Source organism: Biomphalaria glabrata, chromosome 13 (assembly GCF_947242115.1).
Source record: "Biomphalaria glabrata chromosome 13, xgBioGlab47.1, whole genome shotgun sequence".
In the NCBI taxonomy this organism is placed as follows: domain Eukaryota; kingdom Metazoa; phylum Mollusca; class Gastropoda; family Planorbidae; genus Biomphalaria; species Biomphalaria glabrata.
The window spans coordinates 28,583,394-28,601,249 of NC_074723.1; the positions used below are offsets into that span (position 1 = coordinate 28,583,394).

Sequence of the window (17,856 nt, forward strand, 5' to 3'; positions counted from 1 at the left end):
TGGTTTTCCTGGCTAGCTCAGGCAACCCATTCCATGCTCTAATAGCACTAGGGAAGAAGAAGCATTTGTACACATTTGTCCTAGCATACAGAATGAGGAATGTGCCTTTATCTTTGTGTCTTTCTGGGTATTTTATGAGATTTTGTTTTTGTATTTGAAGATTATGGTTCATTGTTCTATGTATAATTGCTACTTTACTTTTGAGTCTTCTATCCTGAAGGCTTTCTAAATTGGCTGGCGACAAATTTAAAATCAGGATTGTTTAAAACTGGAAGCTGGAGTTCTTTCAAGCCGTGCATACAATTTCCTTACCCCTTGTAGTACTGTGTAGGAATAAGTTACTGAAGTGTTAAACATCCACAGGAGTTTATTTTCTTAGCCTTGACCTAAACTGACACCTCAGAGATAATGTTTCATTTGTGTACAGGAAACTTCTGGCAGGCAAGCCATTGAAAATTTGCTTAACTTAAAACTACAAAGATTAGCTGCTACAGGGGTAAACAACTGTATAGAAAAATCAATAAACATACATATAGGAAGTTCTGTTAGACCAAAGTAACAACAAAGGACATGTATCAGCTACAAACATAAAGGACAAACAACACACAATAGGCTTTAAATAAGTCTGTCTGATGTTCTTGTTGGCAGAAAAGAAATTAAAGTACAAAAACAAAATACAAGAAAGGACTTCACAGACACATAGATGACGAAGTAAATAAAAAGTGCAAAGACAGTCCTCAGCATTATTATTATTATTTTTCAGATAATGTAAATACGCAAAGTATGTTAATTAGACAAAATTGCTAAGGACAACAGAATGGTTAGAAAGCTAACTCAAAAATAAATGCCCCAATGTCCTTTAACCATAAAAATCAAGTGATTTCTCAAAAACAATCAAAGTACTGGGTACTAAAGTTCCTTATGTGTTTGTTTCATTATGTTTCGCTTTCACTTGTATTCCTGTGTTCAAACATGTGACAGTGATGTAAAATTTTACTTGTACTAGGGGTGGTGGGTGAGTATTGGTAGTTAAGTGTTTGGCTGCTGAACCCAAAGATCTGGAGTTCAATCCCAGGTGACGTCTCTGAACTCTCAACTAGTACAATAACCATCATTTGTTAGCCAAATTCTAACTAGGTGAAATGTTAGCCACAGAAACAAACTCATTGCTTTATATTGACTGGATGTTTCTTTAACTGCTCTACAGAAAGATGTTTTACTCATATATGACATAACAATATTTTTTCTACCATTGTTTAAAATTGAAAAGCTGGGGATAGAGTGTATTACCTCTCAGCTCTACTGAGCATCTGAAAGTACAGGTAGTTGCCATTGACTACCTCATAAACTTAAGCTTTAACCATCTCTTCTTTATGAATTGAATCTCCAGAGGTTTTAAAATGTTAAATTTGTCAAGATTTAGTTTTTAAAACTGAAATATGACTAATTAACTCTTTCTCTCCGTAATTATTTTTCCACACTTCGATGGAATTCTTTATTTTGCTCATTACAATTTCACTACCCTTGTTATGATTAAGCTTCAATAACTTTGTTGTTTGTTATCAGAAAATGTTTTAGTTGGTATAGAATTAAAGGGAAATGCATGCTCTTTTTATATAACACAAAATAAAATTTATAAAAATAAACATTATTTTAATTTAATGAGGTCAAATCAACGTTGGTGTCGTCAATTAGGAGAGAAAGAGTTAATTCAGCTTACAACAATTGTCTTCAAATCAGGAGTGGGCACATTTCCTAGCCCACATCAGAGTACATAGCAATGTTAGTTGAGGAAACACACAATCCACAGTCTATGTTCTCCAGGGATAAACATTATTGTCTGCAGTTGTAAACACATATAGTCTGCATAGTGATGAGTTAAACAGTTGTGTCCTTAAATCATAATTAGATAAAACACATCCCCTGTGACAGTAAATCAAGTGCTGTATTATTACTAACCAATGAAACTATAGGAGCTGTATAGTTCACAAACAATCCTTGTGATATGTGTCTATCATGAATATCATTCATGTTTCCTTGTATGTTTTCCAAAACTGTTCATCTCATCATTCATAAATGGTTTAAAACAGATTACAAATAAATGTTCAGAGTGAGAGTATAAGTTGTTTTTTTTTTCTCTTCAACTTATCGCTGACTTTAAAGACAGGTCTATAAAGAGAAATAAGTACATGCTAAGTTTGATCCAAACCGAAACAAAATCTTTTCTTTTTTCTTCCTAGTTAAGACATTTAGTGGTTTGATCTTTCTACAGTCATGACTGATTGCAAAACCGATGCTCAACATGTAACAATAACTTTGAAACAAGGGGTGTTAAATTTAATATTTCAATGTCCTTAACTACCATTTTCACATGTACTCTATGGAGTTCAAGCTTCCTATTTGCCAAGTTGGATATAAAATGTAAACAAATAAAAATAACATGAGAAGGAGACATGAATGTATTTTTTTTTGTTACGATGTACTCTACTTTCTAGTACAACATTTTTTTTTTAATAAAACCATTTGGTGATTATTAGTTCAAATTACTACAATAAGGAGGCTACCAAGTTCAAGGATGTTCTCTAAAGAAATCAATGTGAGCAAACATCTGCATGTAATAATGCATCTAAAAACTTGAGCAATAGTTTGCGAAACAAACTGTTAATATTTTATTGATAGATTTTCTACATCAATGTAGCTACATGTTCAAGCATTATCTGTCCACAAAGGGGGAGAAGAAAAAAATGACAGTAACAAAGATCAAGTTGAACAGGGCCACATCAAATATCTTGGCAGATTGCATGCAGCAGACATCCTTAGCTTAATCCTTATTGAAATGAAGAATATGAAACTACCAAAACAGGATGTTAATAAATATGTTTTTTTTTTTAAAAAGAGTTTGTACAAATTTGCTTAATGACAATAATGAAACCAGAAGTTCAAGAATCTTTCTAAGAAACTTATCCAGACCGAATAAGTCCCACACAAACCAAACGTATACACTATAAATTTTTGAGATGTTTACCTACAAATCCAAATGTTTAAGAACTGTGTCCAATATTTAATTACAACTTTAGAACTTAATTTCTGTCAGCAACTAAAATAGTAACTTTACAATTCAGACACATTTACGCTATAAAAAAATTCTTAATTCTCCAGTGCAAGAGCACATAAGAAGATTGATCACATGATGAAATATCAGTAGCTTCACTTGTAGTGAGACAAAAAACCCAGATCAAGTCTAGACTTTTAATAAAAATGTAATTAAAAATAAAACAATCTCTGGTTTTATGTTGAGGATATAATTATCCTTTATTTCTTGTGTTTCAACAACATAGGAATGCAACAACAAGAGTGCTAGTGAACTCATCATAAGGCGACTTATTGCATTCTTGTTATACACCTAAGGTACACCGTATCACACCAATGGTATATCAACCATACACAGTTTGCAATATAAAAAAAAAACAGATCCATTTAAATCAAGAGCCTTTTGTTTCTTCAATAATTAATCACAGAGATGTATATCTTTATATTTAGCATTTATAAACAAGATTAGTATTAATCATATGTATCAAAATGAAGTTCTTGTTATCCACTAATAAAACCTTAATTTCTCTCAACGCAATTCCTTTCTTTGCCTATCTGAAACTTTTTTTTTTGTTCACTTAAAACCACATAAAATTCTAAAAAAAAATCATCAGTATGGCTGAGACACAACCTGAAGCAGTGAACAAAGTGTTGAACAAAAATGTGGAGGAGTAGATGTGCTGACACACTTCACCAGCAAGCAGACTTGGGAGGGGCTCCAATCACACATAAGGAAACGATAAACTGGTGGGCAGTCAATGTCATGATTCCTGAGCTGGTGGCTGGGGAGGCCTTGGCGGTGATCTTGACCTTTCCTCCACTATCAAGTGTTCTGTTGAACAAAAATAGCACTAGCATGTTTCACAAATAGTAGAAATGAAAGGAATGAAAACTTAATTTAAATGAACAGGCTATAAGCTATCTATATTTTGATAGAGAATAATTGTATAGGTTAGATATTCCAATCCATTATAAAAATGTAATGTCCCATCATCAGGATACCTTTCTTATCTTATCTTATTAAAATACAGACATTACTTAAACAAAAGTGTGTCCCTGGGTCAATCTAGTGATTGGTTTTCCTGGCTAGCTCTGGGAACCCATTCCATGCTCTAATAGCTCTAGGGAATTTGTCCTAGCATATGGAACGAGGAATGTGCCTTTGTCTTTGTGTCTTTCTGAGTATTTTATTAAGTTTTGTTTCTGTATTTGAAGATTATAGTTCAGTATTTTATGTATAATTGCTACTTTACTTTTGAGTCTTCTATCCTGAAGGCTTTCTAAACTTAGTGATTTTACTTAAGGTGTTACCCTTCCAATCACATTGTGATGTTGTTTGCCTGGTATTTAGTCTGAAGGTTTTGAAATATAAAAGGTGTAAACAAAAAACTTTTAAAATAAAACAATTCCTCTCAAGAAACGTTTACACCACCAAGTATTACTATCACTAACACTTAGAAAACAGACCTGATCAATGTTTCTGTCTTCAAGAAATAGCAAACAAAAGACAGTTACATAGTAGTACTCACTTTGTTGTGGCAGTCTGATTGGCTCGGTGTCAGAAATGAATGCTTGATGTAAACGGCCCCGAAACAAATAGCGGATGTACAGCTTCTTCTCTTCTCCAATGAAAGGATCATAGAAACCTGGCAGACCACTCTGTAGATAGGAAATAAATTTGATGCATGTTATAGCTTTCAAAACATGGTAGTATCTTACTGTCTCTTGACTGGTGATAAATGAAACATGGCACCTCGAAATCCTGGAAATTATCAGTCTCATACTGCTACATAGGGGCTTTAGGGTTAATAAGTCAAATTTAAGGATAAATCAAGAGTTTATTCATTAGGAAATGGGACTACTGGTGCCAATAATGGTAGTCCAAAAACTCAGTATATCATGAGACTTTGTAACATAACAATAATTGTGATGATCCTATGATGTAGACACCATTAATCTCAATGACCATTAAATTTTGTTCATGTATAAGAAGTATCTTACTTTTGAAGATGTCTCTGGCAAAATGAGTTTAGAGTCTTTCACCAGAGCTTGTATTGGTATAGTAACATCTACACAGGCACTGTCTAAAATACTGAAAAAGACCAAGTACAAAACTGAGATGAACTGATCAACTTGTGAATATATACTAAAAAAAACGTTTATTACTTATTATATCTAACCCTATCTGCATTTAATTTGAATCGAATTTAGTATAAGAAAAATGTGAATATTCACAAAAATGTCTTAGTGGCCATCCAATCAGCATTACTTTAAAAATTTTCAAAAACTAAAATAGTCTTAACGGGTGGACTAATTGTCTCGTCTTTTATATGTTTCGATATGCTATCATCTGTTGGCCTTGATGGGAAGCCTTACACTTGCCAAATGCCTATCAAGAATAGTCTTCCTGTCATATTTAATATCTGCGAGGGGTACAGTTTGATAAAAAACCAAACCTTGGGCATTTTTACCATGACAATTTGCCAGGAATCGCTTCTGCCCACTCATTTGGCAGAACTTGTATTTTTACAAGCTAAAATAATTATGTTTATTAAATATTTCTTTTTTCTGGCCATTTATTTGTGTTCTTTTTCAGCCTCAGGTATTTGAATTTGAAAAAACAGTATTCCTACATAGGAAATTAAAACAAATTTAATTATATTGTTCTTTCTGTAAATTAGGGGAGACAGTTGAAACAATTATACATTTTTGGCATTAATATGGTTTTGAAAACACTTCCCACTAAAGTCTTTATATAAAATGTTTTGTGTAATCTAATTAAATAATGTATGATTTTAATACTTACCTATCATCAATGGACTGCAGTTTGCCATAAACAGACTTGACAATAACAAGGCCAGATTTTTTCTCTTCCAATTCTACACATCTCTCATAGGTCTCTTTCATTAGCTCCACCTGGTGGTCAATATATGTCATTAGCCCCAACAATGTGTTCATTACGTCATACTAAGTTGTTTGTGTTATGAACATTTTAGAACAAGAAGACACTTTATTATTGCTCAGTATTTAATGCTTGCTTGTTCAGAATTTAATGTCTCACTTAAACTTAGCAGTAACTGGTTTCTTGTATATTTGTAAGCTCTATTTAGGTTCATGTAGCATTCTTTTTTTTTTCTCAAATGGAGACTTTCATGATAAACTGAACAATGTCAAAGATGTTGAACTGAACAATGTCAAAGATGTTGAACTAAACAATGTCAAAGATGTTGAACTGAACAATGTCAAAGATGTTGAACTGAACAATGTCAAAGATGTTAAACTGAACAATGTCAAAGAACTTCAATATTGCCAACTATTATATGCCTTTTAAAAACATAGCTTATTAACTTTTTTTTAACTCTGTTTACCTGACACACTAAAAAGTTAGCAATGAGTTTTTCCTCTACAGTTGAATACCTTTGTGATACTTAATAACTCTGGATTTTGCTTTAGATTCTAATTATACATTTATTTTTATTTTTTTTAGAAAATATTTTTTTATTATCTTGAACTTAAATTATTTCAAACCTAGTTTTGATGAACCTGGCTATAAACAAAATCTTATATGTAGAACAAATGTGAATGTACATCCAACTTACAGCTTTCTCAGCCTCAGCCCTTTTTTGTGCTAACCTTTCAGCATAATCCTCTTTCTGTTTCTCTAACTCTCTGAAGAAATACAAATTGAAATGGATCAACAAAAACAGCATGAAGAGTTAGTTTGACATCCAATCAATGGATATATAGTCAACAAATTTCCATACAAGGAGTGGTGGATGAGTGGTAAAGCTCTTGGCATCCTTACTGAGGGGTCCTGAGTTGAATCCCAGTGAAGACTAGCATTTTGAACACGTAGATATAAAGACCCCCTGAATGCATCAAACTCTAATGGGTATTTGACATATGCTGTAAAAGTAAGTGTCATTGTGCTGGCTACACGAGACCCTTGTTAACCAGCGACCATAGAAATAGGTCAGCTTAAGATAAAATACCCCAATGATCGCAAAGTCTGAAAGAGGTGCTGTTTTCATTTCAGTAACAGGAGGAGGTAATTTTTTAAAGGTTTTTCTCAAATGCTTAACTCAATAAGGACTAGCATCAAATTACATCAATGTTTCATTGTAAAATAGTTGTAGCTGCATATGCTCTAGGCACTCAAAAAAATACAACAACACACTAATGGTTTTAAAATAAACCCAGAATTCTGGTATAACTGGAAAATAAAACCAAGGACCAACTTACTTTTGTTTTTGCTGCTTCAGAATTGGATTAATAATTAAATTCTTGATGACAAAGTAAGATATAATAGGAATGGCTGCTCCATAAAGTATAGCTGATGGATTTAAATTATCTGACAAATAGATCGGGAAAAAAAATGTTTGCTGACCCCGAAGCATTCTGAAATAAAACAAAAGGATTTGCATTTTTTTAGGCAGAATAATGAAAATAATAATTATTATTTGCCTTTTAAAAAAAATGGAAGAAAAACTAATGTAGGGTTCAAATTATTCACTTAAGTATGCAAAAATTGACAGAAATACATTAAATAATTTAAAAATCAAGACAAAATTATTTTGTTGTCAGATCACATAATACTGGTAAATCAAATACATTTTATTTGTAAACAAAGTGTCACAGGAAAGACATTTAAAGTTTTTGTAACTAATGACTCTTCAAATAAGAAAAACAAAAAAAAATAGACACTAACATTAACTCTATCAATTAAGATTACATCTAGCTGATCCAAACTGCTACATTGAGAAAACAAAACATCTACCTACTTGAGCTTTAAATGTACCCCATGTGGCACACCCACTAGCAATGTGCCACCCACATGACTGAAATCTGTGATTTTCTTTTCTATAGAAACCTCCACCATAGTGCCAAGTGTACCCACTCTGTTGTAGAGGAGATAGAAATAAAACACTGCAATGAAATTGAGTCTACAAGTATTAACTAAGAAGACAAAGAATACAGATTTTTTATTTTAAAAAAATGATCCATGTATCTGAGAAGCAAGTACTCAAGTTTTCAGAGGGTCTCACATTGGGTCCCCAATGAGTTTGGGATTTTTCCATTCTGGATTTGAGAGCAGCCCTACATTCACCAAGGATTAATGGGGACTAGACAGTAAATAAAATACAAGCAATTGTAAAATGTTTGACATGTTTCAGATGTTCCTTTAGAGTTGAAGATAATTTACTTCCAAGTCCAAACCTCTGGCAGGATGGCGGGTGATGGGACCATCGATAAGTCCAAACGACAGTCCAGCGTGCAAACTGCACGACCAGCCAGCCAATGTTGTGCAGACCACACATTAAACATTGACTAAAGAAATTGACATAAAATTGTTCCAAAAACTATTGGGTCTCAAAGAGAAACTTTAATTTGACCTACAATACTAATTTTAAAAATATATTTTAATACACATAACACATTGTCAGCTATGAAACATCATTAGCAAGATGATAGTTTAACGTAATCCCTGACAAAAAAAAACAACAACGCACTCTACAAAGATATCCAGCATGAATTAGAATGTTTTGGCTCAACACACTTTCCCTTGTAGCACAGTGTGTTGTGACCCAAGGATGTTCTCCACATTTCTCTGTCTTAGCATTCAAATTAATAACATAACAGTATTCCTATTTCCTATGATGACAAAACCACAAATGATAACCAAAAATGAATGTCCCTCTTAGTTGAATAAATGGTCCAATAAATATTAAGCTAAACAATGGTATCATTCACATCATGATTTTAAGTCCACTTACTAAATATTGAGTCACTATTTACTAAAAAAAAGGTCTTATTGTTTATGTACCTGAAAGACCCGCGGTATTTGGCATTTTGATCTAGATGATTTTTAGTGTAAGCCATTGAGAAGAAACTATTGCGTATACCAAGCTGAAAATTAGAACATAAAGTTATTAGAAATAATCAAATTAACATTGTCCAATGAAATTGAAAGGTGTTAATTAAAGTCACTGCTTTGAAATGAAAAACTTACACAATGTTTTAAAAGAAAAGAGAGTGTTCAGTTTCAAAGGAATTTAACTTGTACTAAATATCAAACTAGTTTAGGTAAATTTATATTTAAATAATGAAAACATTGTTATAAAACTATACATATTTAGGACTAACTCACTTATGACATAAGTAACTTACTTGTTATTAACCTTATATTGTTTTCATTTTTTCAATAGTCAGTACAAGTTATGGATTATGAATATACCAAATATAATAAACAAAAAATTTGATGAGAAAAAGCTATGGTAGCCAAAAGTTTTTAATCTTACTTGTAGTGTAGTAGATAAATTATTCTGTTCATTACTGTAAATGATATTGGTTGTGACTGATGATGGCCGAGCCAGATTGTATGTCAACCGACCTTGTAAGTTCCTATCAAACTGGTAGGCCAACACTGAGACATAAAGAATTAGCAAACGCATTTTTTGGTTTCATTAAATACTTCTTTTAATGTTTTAATCACTATCAACGAAGAAGTAAAGTATACAACTTACTCATAGCTGCAGAAGGACGGTACCCATGCTGTGAAAATTCTGAACGTAGAGAACATCTTAGGTAACTATTGAACAAGTAAAAACAGAAATAAATTGGTTTTGCTTTCAAATTTAGCATTTTTTAGAATAAACAGGATAAAAAAAAACACAACTATTTTTACTACTAATTGTAGCATAATAGTTGGTATTGAGCTATATTTGTTTGTTCTTCATTACTTCATATATATATTTGTACGTATTATCTGATACATATTGGTATCACTCTTTAAAACCATCATTCCTTAAATAAATGTTATATGAAACCCAAAGTCAAAGGATGAGAAAGATGGATGATGAACCAGAAACATATAAAGACCAACTGTAAATGAAGGCAGAAGGTAGTATTGTATTAAGATACAAAACAAAAATGGGCTTTAAACAAATTTAACTTCCAATTCTAATGCTTCATTCTATTGTTTGAGAATTTATTTTGGAAATTCAAAGATAAAAAAAAAATGTCCAACATATTTGTTAATTTTTTTTAGTTATCCTTTGTCACATAAATCACTTAACAATGTGGGGATTTAATTTTTAAGTGCAGAATGTATACATTACAAAAAATAATAAAAAAAATAATTTTATTGAAAACTAATAAAGATTTTTTTCATCAATCATCTTTGTATGAGTTGAAATTTGTTTTAAGTATTAAATAAAACATTCACCTACCATCTCTGAGTTAATTGTCTAAAGCCTGTGATTCCTAAAGCAGCTGCCGAGCCGACATGGATGTCAAGCTAAGAAGAAAGATTTTGATATTTGCACTTTTTCAACTCAAACCATAAACATTTTGTATAATTTTTTAAATGCCAACATCAAAAACATTAACAGCAAAATAAGAATCCATTTAGCGCAAAATAGCCATTATATTGGATGTTAAAAATTTTAGTAGCATAATTTCTAGTCAGAGACTTTAATTATTGCAACCAAAAATTGAAGCAACATTAATTAATAAGTAATACATTTTATGATTCTTTAGTTTCCTTTAGTTGATAAAATAAGAAATTTAAATTAAGAACTGTGTAACACAAAACAGTAACAAAAAGGATGTATTGTTTTTTTTTTAATATACAAATATATTGGAAGATTTCAAAATGTTTTGATTTTTTTTTTGGCTCACCTCTGCCCATCCTTTGGTGGACAGTAGTCTTCGCCACATGACACTGAACATGCCCTGGCCAATCCCATTTCTAGTATCCAGGTTGCCCCCAACAACAATGGTATCTTTCAATGTCAGAGGGCATTCGACTGACTGAGCTATGCTCATGGAGCTTATCTCTACTGATCGACTTGGTCTGAAATAAATACAAAGTCAATAAATAGTTTTATAAGTTTTAAAATATCTACTAATGTTTCTTTTGAAAATTGTGGTAATGTGACATAAGAATAGGCAATTAGAAAATGGATTAAAGTGGCAGCATAATAATGGGACATTAGAAAATGAACTCAAGAGGTAGCATAAGAACTGTGACAAAAAAAGAATAAAGTCAATTTGAACAAGTTTCAGATAAATAATTCAATGGAAGGCTATGAAAAAAGCAGACATATTTGCCAAAGATTGAAAAATGACTAAACATTTTACCAGAACGAAATGAAATAAAAAATAGAGTAGAATAATTGAGAAAAGGACCAGCTCTAAAAAAAATTTCAAGTAAGACAATGCCTATTACAAGCTGTCAAGACATGACCAACATTTCATCTCAGAACTGAACACAACAGAATGAGACAACACATGTTCAAGGAGCATAAAATGGGTGTGAGATTTGCACTTGTGGAGCATCACCAGAGAATGCTGACATTAAATACATACTTTATTGAGAGGCCCAATCAAGATACTGGCCCCGAATCCCCCCTATACAACAAAAAGTACAGGGAGAGCTGCCGTTTATGGAAATCACTGCCTAGTCCATCACAGATAAAGGACAATTATTGGAGTACTCGTGTGAACCCTGAATCCTTCGACATAAAAATAAAGTTCAAGCATAAAACCTGTTTTAAACATGTGGCCAAATATATTGAAAACTTTTTTTAACATGTAACAAAATCACTGAATGCTTCTATTGTCATCAAGCAAATATTTCACAACACTGTAATTTGTTACAATAAAATTTCAAAGCACAGACATTTTAATAACACTTGTAAAAAGTTGTTTTTTTTACCACACTTCCATATCAATAAATCTATGTTCACATCATGTTTCATAAGGAACCCACTCTTCATTATCCCATCAAATATTATTCCTAATAAGTAGACTTAATGTGAAAACAAATTGCTCTAATTCTCCAATTCTATGTATCTTACCGGTAATCAGCGAGCTCATCATCGCCATATTCAGCATCAAACAAGTCTGAAGCATTTATGCCCACAGTGATGGTGCCCTGGCCAAGTAAAAAAAAAAAATTAATGTAAGATTTATAAGCTTAGCAGCATTTTTCTTTCATATAATTGAAATAGAATATGAAGATTTTAGGAGACATTTATTTTTCAAAGATATGAGAACTTTTTTTAGAAGATATTCATACACTGGACAGTATATTTAAAGAAAAAAATTAAAATGTGTCTTTCATGTTTTTTTTTTTTAAAAGATTTTTATTTTACTGATAACTCAGATTGCTACAAAGATTCCACAAACCACTTGAGAAGAATTTAAATTTCTCAGCCCCCTGTTCTCCCCAGCACACTTATTATCCTTCCCTCATTACATAGATACAAAGTTGTTTTCTTAATTCTTCTTTCGAAGCAATATCTTAATAATGAATGGGAATAAATAAAGATATTTCTCTTAGTTTGAAAGCTAATTTTCATTGTTGTATCAAGAACTATGTAGGAAAAGTGTTTCAGACTTAAATTTGAATGACTTAAATCCAGACTTAAATTTGAATGACATAAATACATTCATTGTTAATGACATTTTCATTCACACAAAAGGGAAGGAAACCATTCCCTGATAATCTGACATTCTGTCTTGAGTGCTTACCCTTGGATTGGTCCTTTGTTGCAACCTTCTTTCTTCTCTTTCCTTCTGGATCCTCTCATACTCTGCGATGATTTCTGCTGGGGTTTTTGTACGAGCAATAATCTAACCCAAGAAACATATTAAATTTATAAATGTTTTTTTTAAACTAAAATTTACTAAGTTATTTATATTAGTTTCAGCTAATGAAGTTTCAATGATCACATTGAAATATGAAAACAAACTTTCTGTTTCAACGTCTTCTCTTTCATTTGGATCTTTTTTTTTCATTAATGTTATAATTAAATTAGAAAAATAGGTCTCATTGTATTACACACTGATTCACTGACATTTTTATTACCATTCATTAAAATGACTATTATCTTGTAAAACAAAACTAGATATCTCTCTACATTTACAAACTACATCATCATCATCATCATGAGTGATGGCTTGAGAGACTCAAATCCTCTCTTGCAAAAGCCCTGGACAAAAACCCTGCTGTCTTGCATAGTGCATACATGTCACCATACAAGTCAAGAATTTTTGGTTTCCCGGATCTGCAAGTCTGGGGCAGTCAAACAGAATATGAGGCACGGTTTCCTCTTCTTCCCTGCAGCGGGGGCATCATGAATCAAAATTTTTCCATAGCCGTGAGAAATATGAGCAAACAGGACAGTGGCCTGTCCTGCACTGTGCTATAATAGCTTGGTCAGGCCTGGACAGCCTCCACCACAGGGAAGTGCGGTCAGGGCGCCTCATGCGCTCCCAGACTCCACTGGCTTTATTGGGACTTGTCCAAGCACTCAAACCACTTTTCCATTTCTGTTTTTTGAATTATAGCCAGAGCATGAAGAAAATTACAGCCTGTTTGGTGGGTGGAATTAGCCCTCACTGGTGGGCCAAGAAGTCTGCAATAGTGTTGCCAGTCTCACCTATGTGACTCGGTACCCACTGCATTATTACAGGGGTGCCATAGTGTTGCTTTATGTTGTGAGAAGCCATGATGACAGTGTCAACAAACAACTTAGTTTACCTCCATATCCCCAGTTTCCAAGCCTTTCTCTCCATACATATCATAAATTGTGCGTCGAGACTTGTCACGTAAAACTGTGAACAAAAAAAGGGGAGAAAACATACATTTATCAAAGAGTTCTTTAAATCTAGAAAAAACAGTCATTATTGTAATGTGCGGTTATGTCCCTTACTACAACTAATTTATATCTATGGCGAAGACCAAATAATCCCCAGATTTCAATGACCCATACATAATGCTCTACTAATTGTCTTAAAATCATCAATACTAATTGGTGTACATCTGTTTTATTTTTAACTACTAGTACTTCAGTCTAATAAAGATTTCAGATTTTTTTTTAGTAGCTTAGTTAAATAAATTAACTTTTCAGTTATTTTCTAATAATGGAATACATAAATAATATAATTCAAATACTTTTTTACCATCATGAGCTTTTCTGAGTTTATTAAATATTTCTTCAGCCTTTTTTTTCTTGATTGGATCAACATGTTTGTCTGGGTGGTAGATTTTGCTCAGATGACGAAAAGCATTATTTATCTCCTCTATTGTAGCCTGTGTCAAGTAAATGAAATACTTTTCATTGTTCAATGGAGTTAAAAGATATAAAGTTACTGCAAAAGAAAAACTAAAAAGGAACAGACCAATCATGGAAATCTTATATATATGATACAGATGTTACTTCAAAAAAGAAGATGATTATGTCCTACGTCTCATGCATATTAACCAGTGACTTAAACTCCGCCAAGTCACTGGTTTTCCTGGCTATCTCAAGCTACCCATTTCATGCTCTGATAGCGCTAGGAAAGAAGGAGCATTTGTACAAATTTGTCCTAGCATATGGAATGAGGAATGTGCCTTTATCTTTGTGTCTTTCTGGGTATTTTATTAAATTTTGTTTTTGTATTTGAAGATTATGGTTTAGTGAGTTTAGTGTTTTATGTATGATTCATTGATTGCTACTAAAGCCTACTTTCTTTACTTTTATTTTTAATAAAAGTTTTAAGTCTTCTATCCTGAAGGCATTCTAAATTTAGATCATAATAAATGATTCTTTGGATCAACTCTTTCTTTAGCTTAATCTAGATAGATCTAGTCTACATAATTTTTAAAGTGAAATCGCCATGGTGATGAAATAGTGTCTATCATTTACATAATAATAATGTTATGTTTATAAAAAATGTCATGATAATTCATGGATTGAAATACACAATTTCGCTATGGTGTTTAGATAATTGGTGAAAGAGTAACGTCAGTTTTTTATAAATTTAATATATGAATGTAATATTTTATACATTTTTAAATTATTCAAATCAACGCACTTTTTTGTCGACGTTTAGAAGAGCATAATAATCACTCTTCAAAATTTCATCGTCTTCCTCCAAGGACGCAGCCATGTTGCCTTGGTAGGGGAAGTGACGACACTTGGAGGGAGCATTAATTTTTAGTTTGAACTTAACAATAAAGAAAGGCTTTATACTCAAAAACATTATCATTTCCATATATATTTTAAGATTTCTTTAATTTATATTTGATATTTTACTTATTTTTATGTACAAAAAAAAAGATTTTTCCAATATCTTCTATTTAATGTTTTCCAACAACGACATAACCTCTTCTGTCCCTTTTATGAGGGCGTCGTCGAAAAAAAATGTCAACAATTTTAGTTTTTGGGAATGAATGAATAAGAGACACGATGTTTATGTTTGTTAATTGTATATTTCATTAAAATGTAAATAACCAGTGGGAGTTTACTTTAAACTAATAACACGATGGTGGCTCTGGGTTCTTTAGAGGCTTGTAAAATCGGAGATTTAGCAACATTAAAGAAGTTAACTGATGTAAATCCAAACATTACTGATGCCAAAGGTGCCTGCTGTTTACATTATGCAGCCAGAGGAGGCAGCGTCCCAGTTGTTGAGTATCTAATCAAGGAAAAGGGATTTTCAGCAAGCCTTAGATCTAACACAGGGGCCACTGCATTACATGATGCTGCTGCTAAAGGGAACACTGCTGTTGTTAAATGGTTAATAGAAAATACAGATCTGCAAGTAGGTGACCAAGACAGTGCTGGAGCCACTGCACTTCACCTGGCAGCCAGATTTAAACATATTCTTACTGTAGAGGTAAATTTATCGAAGAAGTCTTTTTTTTTTTCAAATTTAATTTATGATACTTTGTTATATTTCTAAAATCATTCTATCTTTATATAGATAGAGATATATCTACACCGCTATATCTTTAATTTCATTTATTCATTTAGTAAACTCAAGAACAAAACATTAAGAAACTGGAACAGACACAAAATAGAGCAGTAAGATTTATAACAAACGAATATTCACATTTGACTAGAGTAACACCTTCAGTAAAATCACTAAATTTAGAAAGCCTTCAGGATAGAAGACTCAAAAGTAAATTAGCAATCATACATAAAACACTGAACCATAATCTTCAAATACAAAAACAAAATTTAATAAAATACTCAGAAAGACACAAAGATAAAGGCACATTCCTCATTCCATATATGCTAGACACATTTGTACAAATGCTCCTTCTTTCCTAGTGCTATTAGAGCATGGAATGGGTTGCCTGATCTAGCCAGGAAAACCAGTGACTTAGGAGAATTTAGGTCAATGGTTAATATGCATGATGCTTAGGACGTAATCATCTTCTTTTTTGAAGTAACTCTGTATTATATAAGATAAGAAGAAAACTCAAATAACAAAATTTGTCTTTCCTCCCTAAATCCTTATGCTCATTTAGTTTCATTAACCATTCTCAGTTTCAAATCATAATTGGCATTGTTTCAAATTTCATCATTAACTCCTCAAAGTCAAAATAAATAGGTGAAGCTATCTACAAGAAACTTGAGTAGCCTAATTTACAAGTTTCTTTAACTAAAAAAAATATTAATTTAAAGCTTGTTAAGATTTTGAAAGAATATTATAGAAATGTCTAGATCATAATAGAGTGTAAAAGAAATTATTGTGGAGTTATTTTAATTGTAGTTTTCATTTTTACACATTCAGTTTGTTCAATAAATATATTTTTATGACAATAAGTATCATTGAGAGAAACTGCTGTTCCTGTGCATAGTATTTGTTTTGTGTACATTATAGTTTAAGCTTGACTTATAATTTCATCAATGAGTTCCTTTGTTTTTATAAAGCTTATATCAACTCACTCTGTCTGTCTGGCCAAAAGTTTGGTACACATTATTTCTCAAAAATTAGTTAGTTCAATTAAATAGGTACCAAAATTTCATTAGAGCAACATTCATTCATTCATTGTTTCAGCACTTAGCTTGACTTAGCTTTAGCTTCACTTAGCGCAGCTTAACTTAGCTTTAGCTTCACTTAGTGCTTTCTATTCATGGTTATAGCTTAACTGCAACATTCTCACTTAAGCTACGAAAATATCTTAAAAGACTTCTATGGGAGTTACAAAAAAATGGGGGGGGGAGGGTATTATTATTATAGCTTTTATATAGTGCTACTTTCATGCTTATAGCATGCTCAGAGCGCTTTTGGTCCAATCTCATTTGTGGACCGGTGGGGGGGAGGGGGTATCTAGGAGTTGGTTTTCCGTGCTGCCTTTGGGCGCTCAGTAAACACAACTCTGCCCGAGTCGGGTGTCAAACCTCGAGCCCCCTTCTAGGTAGCCAAGCCAAGCTAAGTTCAAGCACACTTGGCCTCTCGACCACGCTTCCCACAACATTATAAAAATGTTTCATCTCATTTGTGACATCAAAGTTTTAGAATAATTATCTCCTCAATTTATTCATTTGAACCAATGTTTATTTCAAACTTATTCCCAGTGGTTATTAGATGAGGCTCATGCTAATGCTGGTGCCAGAGCTGCTAATGATGCTCTTCCTATTCATTTCGCTGTTGTTGGCGGTGACATGAACTGTGTCAAGATTTTGATAGATGAGAACCCGAGGTTAGTGACTATTTTTCTTCAAATAGATTCATTAAATATGCATAAAAATTAATGATAATCTCAAAATTTTTTAAGTAATCATGTAAAAAAAACAACATTTTTCATTTAATGAAAAGATTTCTGTGTCAGATAAAATAACAAAACTGAAGCTTTCTGTGTCACTACTTTGTTGTCCAAACACTTTTAACTTTCCCTAACTTCTTTCACACAGAGGACAACTCTGACTGAACATCCATTAATCTAGGATTGTATCACATGCAGGGCTGTTTGTGTTCCAA

At 32.4% G+C, this 17,856-nt stretch overlaps 2 protein-coding genes across 2 annotated transcripts in view; one reads left to right on the plus strand and one right to left on the minus strand.

Moving 5' to 3' along the window:
• Window positions 1-737: 737 nt before the first annotated feature.
• LOC106058310 (dnaJ homolog subfamily C member 11-like) lies at window positions 738-15,083 on the minus strand. The gene is made up of 17 exons (XM_013215703.2): window positions 14,959-15,083; window positions 14,062-14,191; window positions 13,640-13,713; window positions 12,628-12,729; window positions 11,952-12,028; window positions 10,771-10,945; window positions 10,320-10,387; window positions 9,615-9,679; window positions 9,390-9,514; window positions 8,915-8,997; window positions 7,872-7,988; window positions 7,333-7,488; window positions 6,690-6,759; window positions 5,897-6,006; window positions 5,092-5,182; window positions 4,620-4,749; window positions 738-3,922 (listed from the first exon to the last, which is right to left on the minus strand). Exons 1-17 carry the CDS (start codon window positions 15,031-15,033, stop codon window positions 3,852-3,854), a joined length of 1,719 nt encoding a protein of 572 aa, XP_013071157.1. The 5' UTR covers window positions 15,034-15,083; the 3' UTR covers window positions 738-3,851.
• Window positions 15,084-15,247: 164 nt separating this feature from the next.
• The window catches only part of LOC106063132 (protein phosphatase 1 regulatory subunit 12A-like), a 51,607-nt gene continuing 48,998 nt past the window's right edge, over window positions 15,248-17,856 (plus strand). The window contains exons 1-2 of the mRNA XM_056007431.1: window positions 15,248-15,762; window positions 17,454-17,578. Coding sequence (XP_055863406.1) covers window positions 15,409-15,762; window positions 17,454-17,578 — 479 coding nt within the window. The 5' untranslated portion in view covers window positions 15,248-15,408. The remainder of the gene's footprint in view (window positions 15,763-17,453; window positions 17,579-17,856) is intronic.

Bases quoted from the DNA above. Each gene is read 5' to 3' on its own strand.
- LOC106058310 (XM_013215703.2), bottom strand. From the start codon at position 15,033: ATGGCTGCGTCCTTGGAGGAAGACGATGAAATTTTGAAGAGTGATTAT. The intron at 10,946-11,951 runs GTAAGATACATA...TATTTATTTCAG, and splicing joins GATGAGCTCGCTGATTACCG to ACCAAGTCGATCAGTAGAGA. The intron at 4,750-5,091 runs GTAAGATACTTC...TCCTATCTACAG, and splicing joins TGCCAGAGACATCTTCAAAA to AGTGGTCTGCCAGGTTTCTA.